General features: G+C 37.2%; 1 protein-coding gene across 2 annotated transcripts in view; it reads left to right on the top strand.

Annotated features, from left to right (window-relative positions):
* Nucleotides 1-22,356, top strand: part of LOC107702250 (inactive tyrosine-protein kinase 7-like) — a 64,689-nt gene that overhangs the window by 3,417 nt on the left and 38,916 nt on the right. For both annotated transcript variants that reach the window (XM_016504503.1, XM_016504502.1), the window contains exon 2: nt 21,262-21,558. In XM_016504503.1, the coding sequence (XP_016359989.1) occupies nt 21,262-21,558 (297 nt within the window). The remainder of the gene's footprint in view (nt 1-21,261; nt 21,559-22,356) is intronic.

Raw genomic sequence — 22,356 nt, 5'->3', positions numbered from 1 at the left:
TTTTCGGCCGCTGACACTCTTGAGACCATCACAGTATAGCATCTCAAGGCATGCTTTGAATGCAAAATGCCACCATTGTTGAGATCACACGGATCTTCAGGAAGTTCACACTCGTTTAAGAGGTGAAGCCTTTTGTGCTCATTGTCCTTTGTTTGCAAGTTACTGTGAGGGGGTGAAAAAAACACGAGTTATATTTGTTTAAGCATGTGCACTTATTTCCACATTTATGGAATAATAGTAAAACCATCAACACTATGAAATATCTCAATTTTTGGACAGAAGTGCTCCCTGCATCACCTTGAATAAACTAAGTGGAGGCCATGTCAAGCATGTCTCGACTGGTTTGAGTCTGATTAAACTTCTCCATATTCCCGGTGTTTGGCGCCCGGCCACATTGAATCAGTCGGGGGCAGCTGACAGCATGCCTGTTTGATCTCTTTCTTAATTAACTTCTGTAACGACAGCCTCTGAGATGCCTTAAAGTTGCTGCCTGCTGCCACTCTGAGGCTATGTTTACACGACAACGGTGTAGTCAAAAACGGAGAAGTTTTTCCCTTGCGTTTTTAAAAATTTTCACGTATGCACGACAACGTTTTCAAAACGATTCGCGTTTACACATATCCGGCCAAAAACGCTGTATTACGTATGCCAGGCCAGTAGTTGGCGCTTACAAGTAGTTACCTTGTTAGTAAACAGTACCTGTAGGGAAGTGACGATTATATGTTGTATATGACGCGTCTCCGCTGTTGGTTGTAATATTGGTGAAGTCCACACTTTGCTGAAGAAGCGTTAGCAAATTTTTGAGCAGCAACAACAGTACCATGTACTCCGCCATTTCGCCAAGCGAAAACATGAAGCTGAACCATTTTAGACTTAAAGGAGTTTCAGTTTGTAAAAACAAATTAAATAACGAGTAGGCTATATAGTGAGAGCACTAACACTGTAAAATACGTAAGTTGTAAATTAAATAAAGAGTATTGGAGTATGTTTTACTAGAAAATACCAGTCTTTCTACTTTAAAAAATTTCATGTTTAATTCAATGTGTTACTTGCCTATTTCTTTGTAATTGTGAAATTTTCTACCAATTTATTATTGAAAATTGTTTCCACGAGACATTTTTGAGGGTTTAAAATGGCAAATCTGGAGCTTGTGTTTTGTTTGAGCTGTGAAGTTTTAAGTGTTAATCATATTTGAGGTAATTTATTTTAGTCAAATAGGCTTGTAATTGCCATGTTTGGATTTTTCTCAATGCAAATGTCCCTTTATTGTGGGGTTGCACATATTGTGCAAACCAAGAGTTGAAAAATTGGAAAAACAAATGAAAGATAAATAAATAAAAATTACTTTTCAAGGTCATTAAACACCTATTGTAAGTGGGTTGAATCCAAAATAGTGGCATAGTTCAACTAAAAATGACAATTTTGTCCATCCATCTACGTGAAACCCAATCCCGTAGCAGAAGCAGCTGTCTCCTCTACTGTAAACCATTCGAGTCGCAGGTTTTGCCAAGGCTTAGCCAGGATTCTCCAATGCTCCGCTAAAGGTTTTCACAAGCTGTTCTTCAAAACCGTAATTCCATCATCAGGGAGATTTGTTTGACCAAATGCAATTATCTGCTCGTGATGCGTACGGCATATGTGAAAGTTTCCGTAAACTATATACGTAATCCCTCAGAGTTATAAAAATAAAACTGGTTTTCCTGATCCGCAACATATTCATTGCTAGTGTTCTGTGAGTTTGGGTTGGTTTTTGGGTGAAAACGGTCATATTTCATGGCAAGAAAAAAAATACACACAGAAAAGCAATTCCTGCCTATGTTTGCACCCATTACGTTTTTTTGCATTATTACAATTTCATGACAATTAATACAATTTCACACTTTTTTTTTTTTTTTTTTTTTTCTGTGTTGTTCTTTTCTTCCAGTCACCCCCATACAGAGGTTTTATCTCATGAGAAAGTCCAGTTTATTTTTAATACAGACACACTGGAATATTAATGGAGATGGTTTCTTGTAGGACTTTCTGAACAAAGAAATTCACTCTTGATATTATTTATTATTTTATGTATAATTAATCCCACTTGTATTAGTGTTTCATATATGACTGCAGGTCATTTATATCTTGCTATCTGTTTTCAATAAAGTTTTTCACCGTATATAGTAGGGGAATTTACCGTTAACCATTTAACAGGTTTTTACTGTAGCATTTACATTTTACAGTTTTTTACAGTTAAATTCACGGTCATTTTTTACAGTGTATTTTTCTTTAGCTATTAGAATCTGACTTCTGTTTTGATGCACTTGCAACCAGTCTGAGTCACACGGATGTCATTCAGCATCTTCTGAACATGAGCATGTTGACATTGAACAGTGTAGAGAAAATGCCATAATGGAGAATAAATATAAAAAGTGCTGCAGTTGCACACATACAGTAAGGTCACCAAATCCGGTAACCTGTTATGATTCCTTGTCAGCTTTGGTGACTCTACTGTATATCTCCAGCTTTTTTTTTTTTTTTTTTTTTTACATCATGACAATTTAATGACAATTGATTTCAGGACTTGGGGACAAGTTTTCATGCGGTAATGCAAAAACATGGTAACACTTAACATTAAAATCCTATATTAGTTAACATTAATGTGTTATCCAACATTAACTAACAATGAAAAATACATTTGTTACAGTATTTATTAATTTGTTAACATTAGTTGATAAAAATACAACTGCTCATTAATTGTTCAAGTCAGCTCAGCTCCATTAAATAATATCAACAGACACACCTTTTGATTTTAATAATGTATTAGTAAATCTTGAAATTAAAGTGAACTAAGATTAATAAAAGTAATCTGATTGCATGCATTATGTAACGCATTACAAGTAACACGAGTTACATAATCAGGTTACTTTTCAAGTAACTGAGTTACTTTTTCAAATAAGTAACACTTTGTTTTCCCATTTATTCTCTGACACCTTTCCTGTCCCGTGTTGAGATAAATCGGGAGTAAATGCAGAGGCACTTCCTTCAGCCGGAGGCTTATTAATTTCACTTTTGGTGTTAGAGGCTTTACAGTTGCCAAAAAATGTAACTTTTGGGTTTTTTGTTATTAAAAAAACAAATAAGCAAGCCCAGCCCTTGTGACAAAAACGTAATGCAAAAGTAACGTAATGCATTACTTTGTTACTTTTTATGGAAAGTAATGCATTACATTCCTTTTGTACTTTTATATATAATACACACAAAATGGTTTTTTTTATGCTTACGTCAGGTTTTTAGGCCAGAAGATAAATTGAGGGGTTTCAATCTGTGTGAAGAAATTCTGGCGAGCTCTTGGGAGAGCGAGTGGTTCTTGTTAGTTGTGATAGGAGAATGAGAGTGATTACAAGAAGTGCATGTGCTTTACGTTACATTGGCTGGCCCTTCCCCCCATTCTGTATTTAGCATTCCCCTCCTTCACCACAATGGCGCCCAGATGATATTTAATGAGAAAAATGTGTGCGTATTCCTGCGATGGTACCGTGTGCTGCTTTCTCCCCTCTGATGCACAAGAGCAAATCTTCGAATCATTAATAAACGGGACTTCGGCCTCATTGAGTTCATGTTCAATCCAGAAGTTCGTGTTTAGTTTGACATTCCGAAGGGAAAAGGTTTGGTCTCATCCAAACATTAGCTCTGGATTTTTGGTTTATTTCGCTGTTTGCTGTATTGTGTCTCGTGTGTTAAACTAGATGTGTTTGTATTAGGGCTCCATGGCGTCTCCTGAAACACTCGTGAGACGCTCCTGTTGTTTAGAGTTTGAGGGCAACGCTGCAAGTGTGTGAAGCTCTCCTCATGTTCCTGTAATGTCAGAGAATGGCTAATTGCGTCACGTTCCCCGTCTCTTACTGTAAACCCGTGGAGGGTCACCGGAGGCTATGGGACGTCCTGTAGAGACTGCATTGTGCTGTGACCCCCAGGACGGGACCGCATTCCCTGAACGAGTGCTTAGTCATGAACTTGGACTCAAATTAAACACACATGCTCTTCCTTCTCATCTGTGTGCATTTGATTTATTGATGAAGACAAGTTTATAATGCTAGTCAGGGATTTCGTTTTTCACAAAATATTTGTAGCCTTTCTGACACTAAAAATGTAAAAGGCTGTTTTTTGCGTCTGCACCTTTAGGACTTCTACATGTAAGTGGCCTACATTATGATTGGCTAACCTCTTAACAGACTATATGCATGCTTTTTGTAAGGCCTAAATGACACTGCCTCATCGTTTTATCAATATCTATGGATGTATGCAGGGATACATTACAAATGCAGTTCATATGCACAATGACTTTAATTCTCCTCTTCTGTGATGGCTGTTTTTAATTTCTGAATTCAAATCCATTTTGATATTGTTTTGAGGGGAGTAAAGTCAAAAATGTAGCGTGCGATATAACTATTATTTTAAAACGGAGAGTTCCGGTGCTTGATTCTGATTGGTTGAGCCACGTTCCTTGCCTTGTCACAAAAATGTCAAACTAGCTTCATTATATTTATATTTTAAGAGACTTATTGACCTTGACACATAGTCATAAAGATCTGCAGGATATAATATTTCATGTTTTGTTTTTTCTCACTGTATGTTTCTACATGTTAGGTTCATTTAGCAGATGAACATTTCTTTCTTTTTTCCTTTCAAATATTAATAAACAATAAAACAGTTATTTTATTTTTTTACTCTAATACTAACACAGGTTTAATTTTATGCCAAACTACTTAGTTTTCTTTCAGGAATTTCATTAAAGCAATAAGCCCCGTGAAGCCGTGGTTTACAGTGAATTTATAACAGCTAAGGGGGTAACAACGCCCCTTAGCTGTTATAAATTCACTGTAAACCACGGCTTCACGGGGCTTATTGCTTTAATGAAATTCCTGAAAGAAAACTAAGTAGTTTGGCATAAAATTAAACCTGTGTTAGTATTAGAGTAAAAAAATAAAATAACTGTTTTATTGTTTATTAATATTTGAAAGGAAAAAAGAAAGAAATGTTCATCTGCTAAATGAACCTAACATGTAGAAACATACAGTGAGAAAAAACAAAACATGAAATATTATATCCTGCAGATCTTTATGACTATGTGTCAAGGTCAATAAGTCTCTTAAAATATAAATATAATGAAGCTAGTTTGACATTTTTGTGACAAGGCAAGGTTAGTTCAAGTTGTAAAATGTCATGTTTTGTGACTCCCCAAAAACATAATGTTATCTATGATAAATAATTCATGACATTTGTAAAACTAACTAATTAACTAACTAAATATTTAAAATAACATTTTAATATTTTTAAATATATTTTAAAGGCAAATAATTATGATCTGTACACATTTAGGATATAAAGAAAATGTTAATGCTTTTTTTTTTATTGGTTACATCACACATTTTTAGAGTCATTACATGTAAAACGTTCTTGAAAATGGTAGTTTCCCCCACAAGAAAATAATATGAAACCATGATAAATGTTCAAAGAGTACATTTCTACGAACTTGTGTGATTTACTTCAAACTAGATTTGATTTGGCGTTTATTTTCAGGCCCCACCACCCATCATTGCTCATATAAACACAGAGAAGCCGTGCTTTTCTTCTGCATGCGAAGCCATTGGCCCTGCTAATGATGTAAGGTGTTGGGTTTCCACAAGTGTGGAGGCTCAGTTTGACCTTTCAGACCTCCCTGTGAATAGCAGTGAACACTGAATGGAGCACAATACAAACTGTGTCACGGGTTTCACCCTCCAGACGCTGTCACTGACATCTTAATGAAGAAAGCCTCATTAAAACTAATTCTGGACAGTTCTGCACCTTAGTAGATAGCTTGGCGCACTCTTTTAAGAATAAGTATTTTAACAACTCCTATGAATATTTGAAAGAAATTGTCCACCAAAAGGTTCTTTTTTTTTAATTAAAATTTGAATTCGAAAGATATGAAAATTCACAGATGTAAGTAAAGTTTATGGTCATTGACCTGGGCTGCGTTTCCCGAAAGCGTCGTAAGCTTAAGTACATCGAAGACCCATTGAAACCAACGGAGCTACGATCAACTTAGGCTTACGATGCTTTTGGGAAACGCAGCCCTGTTATGAGAAAAGTAGCCTCACTCTAAACTTATTTGTTTGACTTGAAATCGTCTCAATATAGTTTGTCCTGCAATTACTGTAAATAATAGCACATAAACAAATTCCTGTTGAGACACTCCCTCAATACCAAATTGGCACGATGGGCGCTAATGCTCTGTAATATAATTCCTGTCTGGCGTCTGGCAGCTCCACCAGCCGCCGGGCCCTGATCAGATGGGACTTTCAGTGGTCTCTTCTGGCTGATTCATTAACCCCACCCAATCCTTCAGCCAGCCGGCTCCATCGTGCTACACGTTACGATCCTGCAGTGGCACCTGTTCAGCCGTGTCCGAGCACAATATGACGACTGTGATGCAGTCGAACAGCTGCAAAAACAGCTTCCTTCCTGCGTGAAATGAGGCTCCCACCTATTCAATAGATGATGGAGCACCTTGCAAATCTCTGTGTTTTGGGGTCAAAGGCCTGGAGGGGGCAGACGGGATGTTTTAGGGCTAACAGGCATCGATATCTAGTTTCCCTCAGGGAGAGAAACCACTAAACGCCAAATACCAGTTATGTCTAAAGCTAGATCTTTGTTAGATGTTTTTGATGACTACTAAAATGTGCCTTTTTTACCAAGTAGAAACTGCTGTTCTGTGACCATTGATAGTAATATATACAAATAAAAACTTAAATAATTTTTCCTTGAGTAATAATGGTACTGATAACCCCCGTTCACATCAAGGACAATAACTATAAAAGATAACGATATTAGCGTCCGTACCAGCAAAAGATATCGCCTGTTTATTATAAGCGCATGCACGTCTGCCGCTTTAAATGCTCAAGCTTGTGACAGCAGGATGGATTCTGATTGGCTGTCAATGTTTTTATCGTTCATCAGCTGAAAAAATTGGAATCAAGTGATTCCAATGATATTGTTTCTCTGTGCCTTTATCGTTATAGCTGTGCTGTTCTTTAGTATTGAGAACGATTTTTAGAACTATATCTTTATCGCTATCTTTATAGTTATTGTGCTTGGTGTGAACGGGCCTATAGACTACTTTTTATTTGTGTATTAGCTGTTATATGGCCATTATTTGAGGTATAATAACTATCGGCTTGTGGCAGTTTTGAAATCTGACCACATAAATAGATGGTTATGAATTTCCGTGAGAGTGTGTTGATAGTATATAGCTGTAGCTTTATCGTCTAACGATTTTTAGAACTATATCTTTATCGCTATCTTTATAGTTATCGTGCTTGGTGTGAACGGGCCTATAGACTACTTTTTATTTGTGTATTAGCTGTTATATGGCCATTGTTTGAGGTATAATAACTATCGGCTTGTGGCAGTTTTGAAATCTGACCACATAAATAGATGGTTATGAATTTCCGTGAGAGTGTGTTGATAGTAGAGCTGCACGATTAATCGGTAAAAGATTGCGATCAGCTTTTGAAAGTAATTGGCAGTTCAGTTAACCTTTGTGTTGATTACATTGTTTCGCCACTAGGTGGAGACAAGTGACTCTTAAAAAATGAATGTCATTGAATCATTCATTCAAGAGATTCATTCAAAAAAACGTTGATTCATTCATTAATGAAACAAGTGAAGTATTTATGAGTGAGTCATTGAATCATTCATTCAAACCATTAATTCATTCAAATTAATTAAACATTTTTGAATAGACTGCAGCAATTAACATTTTGTCACAGCCTCTAGTAAATGACATGTTATTTTGTTTAGTTCAGAATCGTGCGAGAATCGTGATCTCTATTTGAAACAAAAATATGACTCAGTTTATCGAGAATCGTGCAGCTCTAGTTGATGGTATTTTACGTTTTGGTGAATTGGTTGCGAATTTGTTGATTGTCATTCATACAATCGGTTTACACCCCACTGACGGTTAAGTTTAGGGGTGAGGTGGCCCTTTATTATTAGCTCAATCCGATCATACAAATTCATATGAAGTCACCAACTCGTAAAATAGTTGCGTTTTCTCTTGGGATGGGGTTGGATAGTACGCATACAATGTTGTCTTTTACTCAAATTTTACTTACTGATATACAGTGGGTACGGAAAGTATTCAGACCCCCTTCACACTGTGAGCTGTAAGGTCTTATATAGACAGGTGTGTGGCTTTCCTAATCAAGTCCAATCAGTATAATCAAACACAGCTGGACTCAAATGAAGGTTTAGAACCATCTCAAGGATGATCAGAAGAAATGGACAGCACCTGAGTTAAATATATGAGTGTCACAGCAAAGGGTCTGAATACTTAGGACCATGTGATATTTCAGTTTTTCTTTTTTAATAAATCTGCAAAAATGTCAACAATTCTGTGTTTTTCTGTCAATATGGGGTGCTGTGTGTACATTAATGAGGAAAAAAAAATTAACTTAAATGATTTTAGCAAATGGCTGCAATATAACAAAGAGTGAAAAATTGAAGGGGGTCTGAATATTTTCCGTACCCACTGTAAGTAAAATTTGAGTAAATATGATGTAAAATAAATATTCTTATATTGCTATCGCTAAATTATTTCATCAGTCTTATTATGGCCAATGGCCACCGTGACAAACTTATTGCTCAACTGCATTTAATTTTATTTTACATCTAAAGGTGCAGTGACATTTTATCAAATTTTCACCAAACTAATTTCACATTAGAAGTCATTTCAATCAGTAATTTTGCCTGGGGGCAAAATATTTCCCCAGGCAGATTTCACAACTTGGTCATGCAAATGCTCTGCATAGTTTTCTATAATTGTGGCTACAATGAAAACTCGTTGGTCCAAAATCCTGTTGTGTATAAAATGTAAAATATGCTTTAATTCACTGTATTGCGTCTCATAATATTTTTGCTTTAGTGTTAGCAAAACAAGTCATTGAAAACTCTAAAACATTATCTCATAAAGTTTGAGTATCCATTTCCTGCACCTGTTATTTTCCGTGGGTCGATCCTCAGCGCTCACGTTTCCACGTGGGCCGTTCTCATGGTTTCAGATCAGATTAACAACCCAATTAAACGGCTTGTGTTTTAAGAGGACAGGTGGAGCTCATCAGCAGCAGTTGATGAGGGTATGTCTCGCCATCACTCCTCTGCTTTACTGTCTCAACATCTGTGGGTGGCAAGTCTAAAATTACAGTACGGTCTGAGTCCGCCACCCCAGTGGGCTTTGTTTCATATGTAGAACTAATGAATCAACTTCTCTTTCAAACTCATCCTCCCTAGCATACCGGCTGTTGCACCTTTTAACACAAGTACGCAGAGCTGGGTAGTAATCTGGATTACGTAGTCAGATTACAAAAATCAAGTACACGTAATTAGAGTATATTACTTTTTATAATGCTCAAAATCAGATTACAGTTACTTTTTATGGATTACATGATTACATATTACTCACACAGTGGCAGTAAATCATGATTTTTTTTTCTCTTTTAAATTTTCCTCTCTAAAAATCCTATTGTTTATAATACCATTTAGCTTTGACTATATTCACAATACAGAATGGTAATGTAAATACATTTGGAAACCATCCTTCTGAAGAAGCACCTCTCAAGCAAATTAGACCATTTATGAAACAAATAATTATGCAAGTTACTAAACACTGGTGATGTATAGTTATGAAACACTATGTCGTCATCATATCCAGTGACCTTCAGTAACCTGAAACCTGAACCTAATGTCAGTGCTGTTTGCATTTTTATTAATGTTTGTTCATGTAAGTTAATATTTCAATACTTTAACAACACATTTGCATGTTTAACAGTTCTCTGATGTCGGTTAATGGTCACATTGACATGCAGGTAAACAAAATAAATATTTCTGTTTTTAGTGTTCATGTGTTTACATTATTTATTTGACATTTTTTTATTATTTAATTAATTATTAGCATTTTATCAACACTCAAACCCACTGCAGTTCTTACATTAAGCCCAGTTTGGGAAACCCTGGTGTAATGTAATGTTTAATGCAATTTTGATTTGGAATACATTTTTTCTCTTTGCTTTTTTTATATCAATATGGTACGTTTAATGGTTAGTTTAAAACAAGTTTGATAAAAAGTCATCACAAGTTTGATAAAAGTAGTCAGAATACATTACCTAAATTGATTAATTTAGATTGTGTTACTAAATACAGTTTCCATCATGTAATCCGTAATCAGTAATGGACTACAATTTGTAAGTAATCTACCCAGTGTTGAAACACAGAATTGGGGCCAGAATTACTAACAGCTTGCGCCAGCACAAACGTCTTTTGGCGTTAAAATTGTACTGTCAGGTTTTACTAAAGACGCACAGTGACAAATTAGCGCTGAAAAGGCGTGGACACGAGTTATTTTTGCGCCTGACCTTAATGAATATGCATTTGTAGGAGTTTCCCTTTCAGGTGCAAAATTGATGGGAGGAGAGTATTCAAATGAATCACGCAATGTGTTTTACTAACGTTTGCGCTCGTCAAATTACTGGTATTTCCGCCATTATTTAACACCCCCCAAAAAGCATGTCTTAAAGCAGGTGGTGATTTGCTCTGTGCTTGGTAGATTGCACTGGTCATTATGGAAATGTGTTCTTTAATGTGCGCATTGTTAGTAAATCACACACAGAATTTTCCCTCCCATCTGCGCTTTTATGGACACTAATGGCGCTTTTCCACTGCATGGTACGGTACAGCTCGGTACGGTTCACTTTTGGGGGGTTTTCCACTGGGTACAGTACCTGGTACCTGGTACTTTTTTTTAGTACCACCTCGGTTGAGGTTCCAAGTGAACCGTACCGTTACCAAAACGTGACGTGTAAACTCTGCTGATCACGGATTGGCCGGAGAGAATCCTCCCTACCTGAGTCACTGAACTTGCGACACAAACACAACAGAACCGGTAGATTTAAATCAGCACAGCCAGTGAAGGATCGAACGCAACTGTTTTAAACGAGTGCACCTTTTTTAACAACCAAAAAGTAGCTGTTTCGTTGTCTGTTGAGGTTTGTTGTCTGTTGCGGAAGAACAGATGTTCCTCTCATTGATAGCAGAGGAGCGGATCCAGCGAGAGCTTGATGGGGCGACGCAGAATGAAAACGTTTTTCAGGAGTCGCGGCAGTAGAGGTGGTGTAACTATAACCACATGTGAATAATCCCGCCCACTCTAAAGCGGTACTGAACTGCAGTGGAAACGCAAACCGAGCCGTGCCGAGCCGAGTCGTACCACGCAGTGGAAAAGCGCCATAATTTGCCCTGTTTAGTACATTTGGCCCTTGGTGTCTAAAATGGACATGCAACTCATACTTGAATACTTGATTGTAATGGTGAATGTTGGCATTCTGCTAAAATGTGCAATCGACAGGTTTATTTTGTGTTAATGACTGGCTGACTGAACATTATCCCTCACTTGTTTAATGGAAAAGCCGTCATGACTCTGATACAGGCTGATTAGTGGTTCCCAGATTTTCCAGTGGCGGATGAGTTCGACCGCAGACGCGCCTTATAAAGTTCTGCTCAGAGACGATCGCCTGCCATCAAAGGCCCATTGTGAAGGTGGTGAGCTTGGCCCTCACAAAAATGAACCGTGGTTTTAATATAGTAAATGTGTAGTAATGGTTTTTTAGTGGATTGCTTACCATTTAACCACGATTTTTTTGTAATAAAGCACTGTGTGTGCTTGCAAGAAAGATTTTGTTTCTGAAGGTAGCCTGAGTTTTATATCTACAAAGCAATGTCATAAAACGTCATTCAGACTGTTGCAGCCGAATGTTTTGGTCCATCCAGTATATTGAGGTTTGCGTGTAGAAAGAGGCCAGTTTGAACACAGTTTGATAGTGTTGGAGCACAACCCGTGCTCTTTGGAGAGGGTTTGTGAGCAAGCCTAGTATGTATGTACATAAAGTTTATATGTTCTTCAGCCAATCAGGTTCCTCTCCTGGTTCTCTGCTGGCTTGTTAGCTGTAGAGAGGCCATGAATGGCATCTTTGTCCCAAAAAACTCAAATTCCTCCACAGGAATCCAGGAAGTGGAGAGCAGCTTCAGCCAGGTTAGAGCTCCGGCCCCAAAGCATCCAGCTCTCATCATGGCCAATGAAAGTCATGTGGATATTGGCTTTTGAGAACTTGAATAACTCCGCGAACAAGCACAACATGGATAAATGGATGTATTTAAAACATTGAACACCCTGGTTAGTTTTTTTGATGTTAGTTCTTATTCTGATATAATGTCAAAAACTATGTTCTGCAACTTTTTAAATTTTCTTCCTCTTCTTTCTTTCTTCTTTCCACTTCTGTTGGTGGTTTACACCTGATGTCACTGCTAATTTGCATAAACTTGAGCTAAATTTGTGCTTGAGTTACGGTAAAATGTAAATAAAGTAAAAAGAAAAAAATTGTTAGAAATATTGCAGTACATTCTTAAAAATAAAGGTTCTTCACGATGCCATAGAAGAACCTTTTTGTCTAAATGGTTCCATAAAGAACCTTTAACATCTGAAGAACCTTTCTGTTTCACTAAAGGTTCTTTGTGGCGAATGAAAGTTCTTCAGATGATAAAAAGGTAAGAAAGAGATGGTTCTTTAAATTAATCGAATGCGATTGTCATGCACATTTTGTTAAAAAAGACGGTTCTGTAATCAGCAGTAAATCATCATCACATGCTTTCAGATGGAGCAGAATTTACTACACATAGCCGTAGTTCACTGACAAGTTACGCAAAAAAATCGCAGACGATTTTATTGTGCGATTCTGAAATCGAAGAAATCGTTCGCGATAATGACTTCTCAGTGAACTACGGCTCTGTGAAGTAAATGCTGCTCCATCTGAAAGCATGTGAAAATACCACATTTAATAACATTTTTACTCCAAACTCACTTCATAACGTCAGTCGAGTGTTTGAAATAAATCCTTCTGTGAGATGATGTGGCTTCTTACACAGAATAAGGCACGCAACATATTTCATAGTATTTAAGCAGTGATAAAGGCATTGCATTATAAACATACTTTATTTTAATGAAAATTATAATAATAAATACTCAGATAAACTGTATATTGCCATAGTCGTGTGTTTATTAGTCACGTTGAATCAATGAAAGCAGTTGAATCTTGTGTTTATTCAGCTGCAGCGCTAGGCATTTTCTGGGTTTCTTCTGCGAGTCGTATTTGGAGTTTCAGCACGAGAGCGCCCTCTGGCCTTTGGATGGAGATTTACTGCTGATCACAGAACCGTGCTTCACTGAAAGATACGCATGACAATCACAGCTTCTGTCGAATCGCGATCTCGATTCCATTTCGATTTATTGTGCAGCCCTACTTTAAAGAACCTTTGACTGAATGGTTCTTTGTGGAACCAAAAATTATTCTTCTATGGCATCGCTGTGAAGAAAGCACCTTTATTTTTAAGAGTGTAAACTAAAATGGCATAAAGCTCAGTTCAAGGCAAATATTTATGTAAGAATGGTTTTACAAATATACACTAGGGCTGCCTGATTTGGCCAAAAAATTATATTGCAATTATTGTGTCATATATATTATTATTTATACTATGATTAATATATTTTTGCTTAGATATTCAGGTTAAATTTTTGGGGGCCTAATCAATCTGGATGTAATAATATAATAATAATAATGATAACAAATGATTATTTTTTTTTATTTTACAGTACACTAGTCATCATAAGCTAAATTTGATTAAATGTTCAGAAGTTATTTAAATATATAAAGTATAACAATGTAATTTTAGTTAAAGTTTTAGAAATGTTATGTTTTTGTAATTTTGAACATTTTATATAGTTTATATATTTTTAACCGTTCATATAGTTAACTATATATATATATATATATATGTATATGTTTTGTTTCAGTTTTCGTTTTATTTTCATACATTTTAGACTAAATGAAAATAAGAAATGGCACCCTGGCATCTAACTGAAATTAAAAGTCTTTTTTTTTGTTATTTAATTTATTTCAGGTATTTTTTTTTAAATGATAGGGTTTTTCATGGCTTTCATTTTATTTCATTATAATAACCCAGGTGTAGTCACAATGTGAGTCTATTGTGGTTTGAACCGTAGATATAGTGTATTTTTCCATCGTTTTAACCCAGCGCTTTCCCGTAATCTGCATTTGGAGTTTCTTTTCCTGCGTTATTTAAAGCTTTTGATTGTGGTCGGTCACGGTCAGTGGGATTGTGTAGTGATCGTCAGTGCAGCTGTGTGGTCGGTGTTGAGTGGCGAGTTAATTCTGCCTTACGGTCGTATGGGAGGTCTTCTGGTCACAGAGCCGCGGAGAGATTGTTTCTCTGACCAAGCCTTAGATGGGACAGTGTGCATAAGGAGAGATATACATCTGTGTTTATTTGTGTAGTTGTGTTAGTGGTTTGTGTTTCTGTGTATTGGTGAGGGTTTGTGGCAGGACTGACCCGCTACGGATGGAGGAACATATCATTGCCCGGCTGTACTTCGCTTCATTTATAAATGTATTTAAAGTAGCATAGATGGGGTGAGAAATACACACGCATGCATATATTTAAGAAAAATATGTTATGTTTATACATTTAAAATATTTGTAAATATGAATTATATGAATATAAATATATACATGGCAATATTTTCTAAATATATACTGTACATGCATGTGTGTATGAATATAAACATAATAAATATACACACTACACACACGTATATTATATACACAAAAACTTTTATTTTGGATGCGATTAATCGTTTGACAGCACTAGTTAAAACGCAGTTCATTACAATAATAAGCATAGCCTTATACACGACGTGTAAACAAAAGGCAAACAAAGAGAATAATAGTTTTTTTTAAAGGAAAAAATCATGTCGCTGCTTCAATGAAAGCTTTTAAATCCTCAGGTACACTTGCCCCATAGACTTCAGTTGTAACTGAGGGAAAAGATGGAATCATGTATGTTAAAGAATGTCATGAATGCTGTCCATAGAGCTGAACTTGATTGAATTCAGGATATCCCTTTAATGCTGTATATAGTATGGTAGTTCTCCAAAATGCATGCAAACTTTAGCCATTATGAATAAGGTCTGAAGATGATGACAGACTTTGCTGTTTGAGGACAATAGAGATCTCACAGTGTCAGGTTCATGGATAAAGATCTTGTATCCTGGAGACTTGCATGTACAGACATGATTCTGCTTTCCATAGGCCTCTGAATACAGACGTAATGACTGCTGTCTGCGTGAGGAAAAACAATGATACGGGCGGGGCTGGTTTACGTAGAGCATTTGGTGATATTAGCTTTTGTCAAGAGTTCTGTGGGAGCGCATTCTTTGCAGGCGTAATCATAACCGCATAAGAAAACACAAAAGTAGTCAGAAGATTTCTTTGACGTTGGTAAAGACTACAGATAGCTTGCTTGTAATGTTGTTGTGCTGGTTAGATTACTTACAAATTGTAGTTCGGTACTGATTCCAAATTACATGACAAAAACTGTAGTTAGTAACGTAATCCATTAAATGACACATTTGAGGTAATATAATCAGACTACTTTTTGACCTAACTCGTTAATCACATTGATTTAAATAGGATAATCTTGTACCATATTGATTAAAAATACAAAGAAAAAGAACACGTTACGTTCTTTGTTATTAACAACATGAAGTGCATTAACATTAACATGAAGGAACTGCAGGGGGTTTGTAAGTTCAATGACACGCTAAGAGTTAAATCACAAGAATATAAAATGAAAATACATAATTTTAAAATAACTCAACCAAAATCAAACACTCAATCAAAAGGGAAAAAAATGTCATGTGACCATTAAGAGCACCATGAACATGCAAAAGTGTTACTAAATAATTAACTTTTTACCTTAAAACCCCAGAAGACTGGCTGACACAAAAAGTTTGGGAATCCCTGAACTACATGTAAACAAGAAATAACATGAATTTGTGAGTTCTTTCAAAGGCGTAGTCATGCATATAACCCAGTGCTGACCTGATCATCCAAATAAAAATGAATGTGCTCATGAGTAGTTGATGCAATGTGGACATGTTGAGAGAACACTTCTTAAAACTGAAATTATTTTGTACATCCAGTGGTGAAATGCTGTGTGGCCTCTCAATTTTCTGTGTAATTATAGCCACATGACTTTTTGTGTGTGAACATCCAAAAAACTGAAAGACCTTCTGAGTAATAATAAGAATATAAACATAAACGATAATCTATTTTAGAAAGGACATTTTAAAAGTTGAAAAAGAGCCATTTAAACTAATTTATTGCTATTGTGTGAATATGCAATTATGTAATCAATAAAAAAGTAACTGTAGTCTGATTACAAGTATTTTTAAATGTAATTTAATCTAATTACAAGTACTTCATTTTAGGAATCTGATTATGTAATCCAGATTATAAAACGGAGAGTTCCGGTGCTTGATTCTGATTGGCTGAGCCGCGTTCGAAGCTGTTGTAAATTACTCTACAAACGAAAATATATTCCATTTGTTGTAATTAACAACATGAAGTGCATTAAACATTACATTATGTCAAGGTTTCCCAAGCTGGGGTTCAGGGGGGTTGTGAGTTTAATGAAAAGCTATTTTAGAAAGGAACATTTAAAAATGAAAAAGAGCAAATGGGGAGAATCAATAATAATAATAATGAATAATTTATTGCTATTGTGTGAATATTATGTAATCAATAAAAAAGTAACTGTAGTCTGATTACAAGTATTTTTAAATGTAATTTAATCTAATTACAAGTACTTCATTTTAGGAATCTGATTATGTAATCCAGATTATAAAACGGAGAGTTCCGGTGCTTGATTCTGATTGGCTGAGCCGCGTTCGAAGCTGTTGTAAATTACTCTACAAAGTAACACACACCTTTGTTTATGTTTGTGTGTTGCTCGGCAACCACTTTGTAGCAACCACAACTGTTTCTGAGGAGCTACATTGTTTGATGGAAGAATACTGTTTTTATTAATATCATTACACTTTATTTGCTCTGTTTTATTTTGTTAAACCTTACTACGTATATGGAATAACCGTTTTATAAAAGCAATAACCCCCCGTGAAGCACCGTGCCTAACCACGCCCCTTAGCTGTTATAAATTCAATGTAAACCACGGCTTCTTGGGGCGTATTGCTTTATTTGAAACTGCACCTGTCACTAAATCACTGTTATAATATATGTTTCCAATACTTGATTATGATTAGCTGAGCTGCATTTTAAGCTGTAAAATACTTCACAAGCCCTATTTGCACGGGATTAGTATTATCTGGGGACCTCGTGTGATTTAGAAATGCCTCTTCTGATTTTGCCTCTTCTGACATACCGCCAGCACTTAAGAGACATGTGTGTAAAGTAAGAGTTATACTTTGGTAAAGTACATTACCTTTTCTTTCCGTCTCCTCACAGGCATCACCTCTGTAACCATTTTTACATATACAACTGCAGTCTGTCCTGGAGAGCACAGGTACGCCATTATTCTTACAGGAGGCGCAGTGACACGGGTTGAAGTTCTGCATGTACTCTTCCCATGCCATCTTCAGATGGGGCAACTTTGTGCGAAGCTGCTCGGCTACTGTGCTTAAACGCACCAGCTCATATATCGGTGAAACCTATGACAGAACCACAATGACCATTAAAACCCTTGCAGGTTACACAAACTAATAGAATATAACAACGAATAGAATATAGTTGATATGAGACTTTTCAAAAATAGAGTTTTGAAAAAAAAATATTGCTGAAAAAATTGTAATTGTTGAATTTGTAAAGTAAGTATGCTGTCTGTGAATGCTTCTTGGGCTTTTTCATTGATAAAATTTCAAAACTAAGGCCGCAGGCGTTCCATATGTCAGCTCTTGTGTATCTACCCAGCCGTTGGCCTCATGGGAGATTTTTTATCCTATTTCACCTCTCCATCTCACTGAAATTATTGCCACTCTTAAAACCTCCTCTTGCCCTCAGGATGTGATACATCCCCAGTTTTTTAAACTGGTAGATTCTGTTGGCCCTGGTCTGCTATAACTCTTAAACAAATGTCTACTAACTGGTTCAGTTCCTATACAGTACATGCCTGAAAGTGGCCACTGTTACCCCTCTACTCAAGAAGCCTTCTTTAGATACATCTGATTTAAATCATTTTCGTCCAATCTCTGTGGTTCCTTTTATCTCCAAGATTTTGGAAAAAGTTGTGTTGTTCCAACTTCAGTCATTTTTTAATAAGAATCAAATCTCTGAGATCTCTGTGAGAGCACTAAATCTGCTCTTTTGAGAGTCTTAAATGACATTTAAATTGCTACTGATCTAGGTGACTCTGTGATTCTGGTACTCCTAGACTTATCCGCAGCATTTGATACTGAAGACCACACATTGCTTTTATCTTAAAGGGGTCATATGATGCTATTTAAATTTTTCCTTTCTCTTCGGAGTGTTACAAGCTCTTGGTGCATAAAGAAGATCTGTAAAGTTGCAAAGACTAAAGTCTCAAATCCAAAGAGATATTCTTTATAAAAGTTAAGAGTCAACCACACCTACCTAAAACGGCTCGTTCTAACACACCCCCACGTCTACATCACGATGTGGGAAGATTTGCATAACGCCGCCCAAATGTTCACGCAAAGAAAGAAGGCGTAACTTTTATTCTCGCTATAGTATTGTTGCTGCTGCCGCTGCCATGTCGTGAAGACGCTGTGTTTCGTTGTGAAAGCTAAACTACTTTGCTAAGGGGGTAACAACGCCCCTTAGCTGTTATAAATTCACTGTAAACCACGGCTTCACGGGGATTATTGCTTTAGTACACGTTATCAGTTACTACCCAGCTCTGTTGATGGGTAAGGAAGCTAAGGTGGTGGCAAGACACAGAGTATGCCGATGATATAAAATTTAGCAACATTTTGAATATTGTAATAATTAAATGAAGTATAGCCTACTGACACAGGTGCAGGTGGAGATGACAGACATGCAGAAACAGGGTTTCATAGGCTGATGTGACGTTATGTCAGAGTGAATTAAAGAGAGGTTATCTAGCTCCTGACAGGTGCAACCTTCCTTCACCCCCATGAAATATCTCTGTATGGTCCAAACTTCAGTCACTCATCGCAGCTGTTTATTGAATATGTTGTACTCCGCTCCACAGGGGATCCGGGCTTCATTTCCCATTCCCAGTGCATGCTGGTCTTCTCCCAGCACGAGCTGTGCTCGCTGGAGCGGGACTGACTACTGTCTGTCTGTCTGAATGGGGCGTCTTCAGAGCTTCACTCTGCGGGGTAGAAAATGGGCAGAGGCGCCAGAGATTAGACCCTGGAGACGCCTGTCATTCACAGGGCCGCGCTCTTTTTTTGTCTAGAAGTAAAAGTTGGCACGTTGGAAGAATGCTGTTTTTACAGGAGTGATATGAAACCATCAGTTGTGTTTAAAGATCATTACTGGTGTATCAGCTTTTGTCAGCCAGCAAGCGTGAACTTTACTATTGCTCATAGTCAGATTAGGGATTTAAACAAAGTCCTAACTAGGGAAGGGGCTATATAGTGAATTTCGAAATATTGCAAGCCAAAAAAATGAATGAAAGTTGAGGAATCAATATATTCTTTGTCAAAATTCCCTATTGCTTCCTTCTGTTTTGAGCATAAAATAGAGGGCGTAATCTCCACCTTGTGTGCAGCAGTTGCCTTCAAACACATTTCCATTATATAAAAAAGGCTGTAGACCGTGATTGAGAATGGTCATCCTAGGCTGATATTGCTAGAGAGCTCTTTGGCTTTCATGTAAAGTGCAAAAACAAGACATTGGTAGCTGACCAGATTCATCAACAAATAACTCTTTATGCACTATATATTTTCCTGGTAATACTTTATTTTAAGGTGTCTTTGTTATACGTTACATGTACTTACTATTATAATAACAATAAATTATGCATAATTTATGCATGAATAACCTTAACCCTAACCAAATAGTAAGTACATGTAGTTAATTAATATTACTCAGTACTTAAATGTATAATAACATTGTAACAAGGACACCTTAAAATAAAGTGTAACTTTTTTTTTAACGAGTCAATCAAAAATTTCACAAAACAGACTCGCAGTTTCTTACGAATTATCGGTTTAGTTCAGACTCTGAATCATTCACTGAATCATTCAGAGTCGTTACTGAGTTCACAACTGACTCCCAGTCAATTTTCGTTGGTGTCCGATTCGAAATAACCCTGGAACTGAGTATCCTTTAGGTTATATTAGCTATGCACTCAATGTACTTGTGCCTTTGAACTGCCATCTTTGTTAAGTGATTCTGTAGTAAGTTGTTTGGCTACAAAATTCTTCATACAGTTTTATTGCTTGTCCTGCAATTGATCAGCCTCAATGTAGTCAATTATTTTTGAAGGTTTATTTGTTTGTGATAGGCCTGGGCAATATGTCAAAAATATCTGAGAGCATTTTCCTTAAAAAAATCCCCCACTAAAACATTAGCCACCCAATAGCAACATCCTGGCAACTATCCACATCATCATGGAATTGATCTAGCAATCATTTAGAGTACCATAGCAAGCACATATGAACTTACTACAAAAAAACTCATTAGCTACCCTGGAACATCCTAGCAATCCACTCTACCCTAGCATGTTTTCTTAACGTAGTAAAAATGGAATACTTGCATGTATTTTGAAGTGAAATAATGTTGTCCAAATGAATTAAGGTAATGTTAAATGTGAAAGCCCACACTTTGGGCTTCATGGTGCATGTTCATACAGGTATTCAAACACTTGCCTCGCATGCTTTCCTTCAGTAAACTCTGCATTTCAGTAGTATACAATTTAGGCGCTTATTACACTCCATAGCCACACTTTGATCTAAAATGAGGCCAGGGCCAATGGTTTTACTCAAATACATAATGCTTAAGGTTATCGTTTGGGTCAGAGAGACTGGTCAGCATTGAAAGGCCTTGTCTCATCTAGCCCAGCTGGGCCTGTCTGTCTAAAGCACACCTGGGCGTCTGGCCTTGAAGTTCCAGCTGGATGAAAACAAAGAATGAACTGAGAGTCTGAGGGAGGCGTGAGGGGGTGCTCTGCTTTTTCTCAAAGCTACATTCCTTCACCTGCGTTTCAGCATCTTGCTAATCAACATCACAAGTTGTCCGTCTGGACCTGTAAGCGCTGGCACTGATCTGCTAGATTAGTTCTTTAGGTTATCTTTCTTCATGCCTGTGCTTTGTTTTCTTCTCCCGGTAGTGATCCTGGTGCAAGCCGCCTCGTTCTCTTTCACCAAGGAGCCAAAATCCCAGGATGCCCTGCATGGGCGCAGTGCCATGCTGCGCTGCGAAGTAAACGACCCTCGAGGTGTCGTCTACTCCTGGAACCACAACGGAGAGATGGTCACCAATTCGGAGAGACGATTTCTGGAAGGGGGCAACCTGAAATTCACTGCCATTGACAGGACGCTTGACTCAGGAAACTTCCAGTGCTTTGCCTCAAAGAACAGCACTGGTGAAGAATCCCACACCGGCGAGGCCTCCTTCAATATCAAATGTGAGTGTAACACTCAATATATCCCTTCTTAAAGGGTTAGTTCACCCAAAAATGAAAATTAGCCTGTGATTTACTCACCCTCGAGGCAACCTAGGTGTATATGACTTTCTTCTTTCAGACGAATCCAATCGGAGTTATACTAAAAATGATCCTTGCTCTTCCAAGCTTTATCATTGTGTGTTGTGGGTGGGTGTTTCTGTTCAACAGTCCAAAAGTCGTCAAATAAAGCACGCGCATCCATAATAAAACGTGCCTTACATGGCTCCGTGGGTGAATAAATGCCTCCTGTAGCGAATCCATGCGTTTTTGTAAATAAAATATCTTAACATAGTAAAAATACCTTTAAATATCGTAGGACGTATGCGCAACGCACGAGCCTCTGAGATATGCTAGTTTCGTGAGTTTGTTTACAGGAGCAAAGGAAGCAAAGATTCCTTACTTTAGCAAAGGAAAACCAGTCTCCTCTTGGCTTATATCGAAGTCCTCTGACGTTTTTCTTTACAAATCCTCAGTTTGTGGTTCTAATTCATGACCGGCGTTTTGTTTTGTTCTCTCTCCGCGTTCGTCACTAATCACGCAACGCCGACGTCTTGCGTCATCCGCCGGAACTGCTTCCGCTTATGACAGTCAGCAGAAGTGAGAGAAAAGTGTTTATTATGTTTGAAATATGGATATTTATCTTACAAAAACGCATGGATTCGCTACAGGAGGCCTTTATTCACCCCCCGGAACCGTGTGAGGGACGTTTTATTACGGATGCGCGCACTTTATTTCACGTCTTCTGAACTGTTGACAACC

The sequence above is a fragment of the Sinocyclocheilus anshuiensis genome, unplaced genomic scaffold (genome assembly GCF_001515605.1).
Source record: "Sinocyclocheilus anshuiensis isolate Anshui unplaced genomic scaffold, SAMN03320099.WGS_v1.1 scaffold666, whole genome shotgun sequence".
Taxonomy (NCBI): Eukaryota; Metazoa; Chordata; class Actinopteri; order Cypriniformes; family Cyprinidae; genus Sinocyclocheilus; species Sinocyclocheilus anshuiensis.
This window is presented reverse-complemented; position numbering and strand designations above follow the sequence as displayed.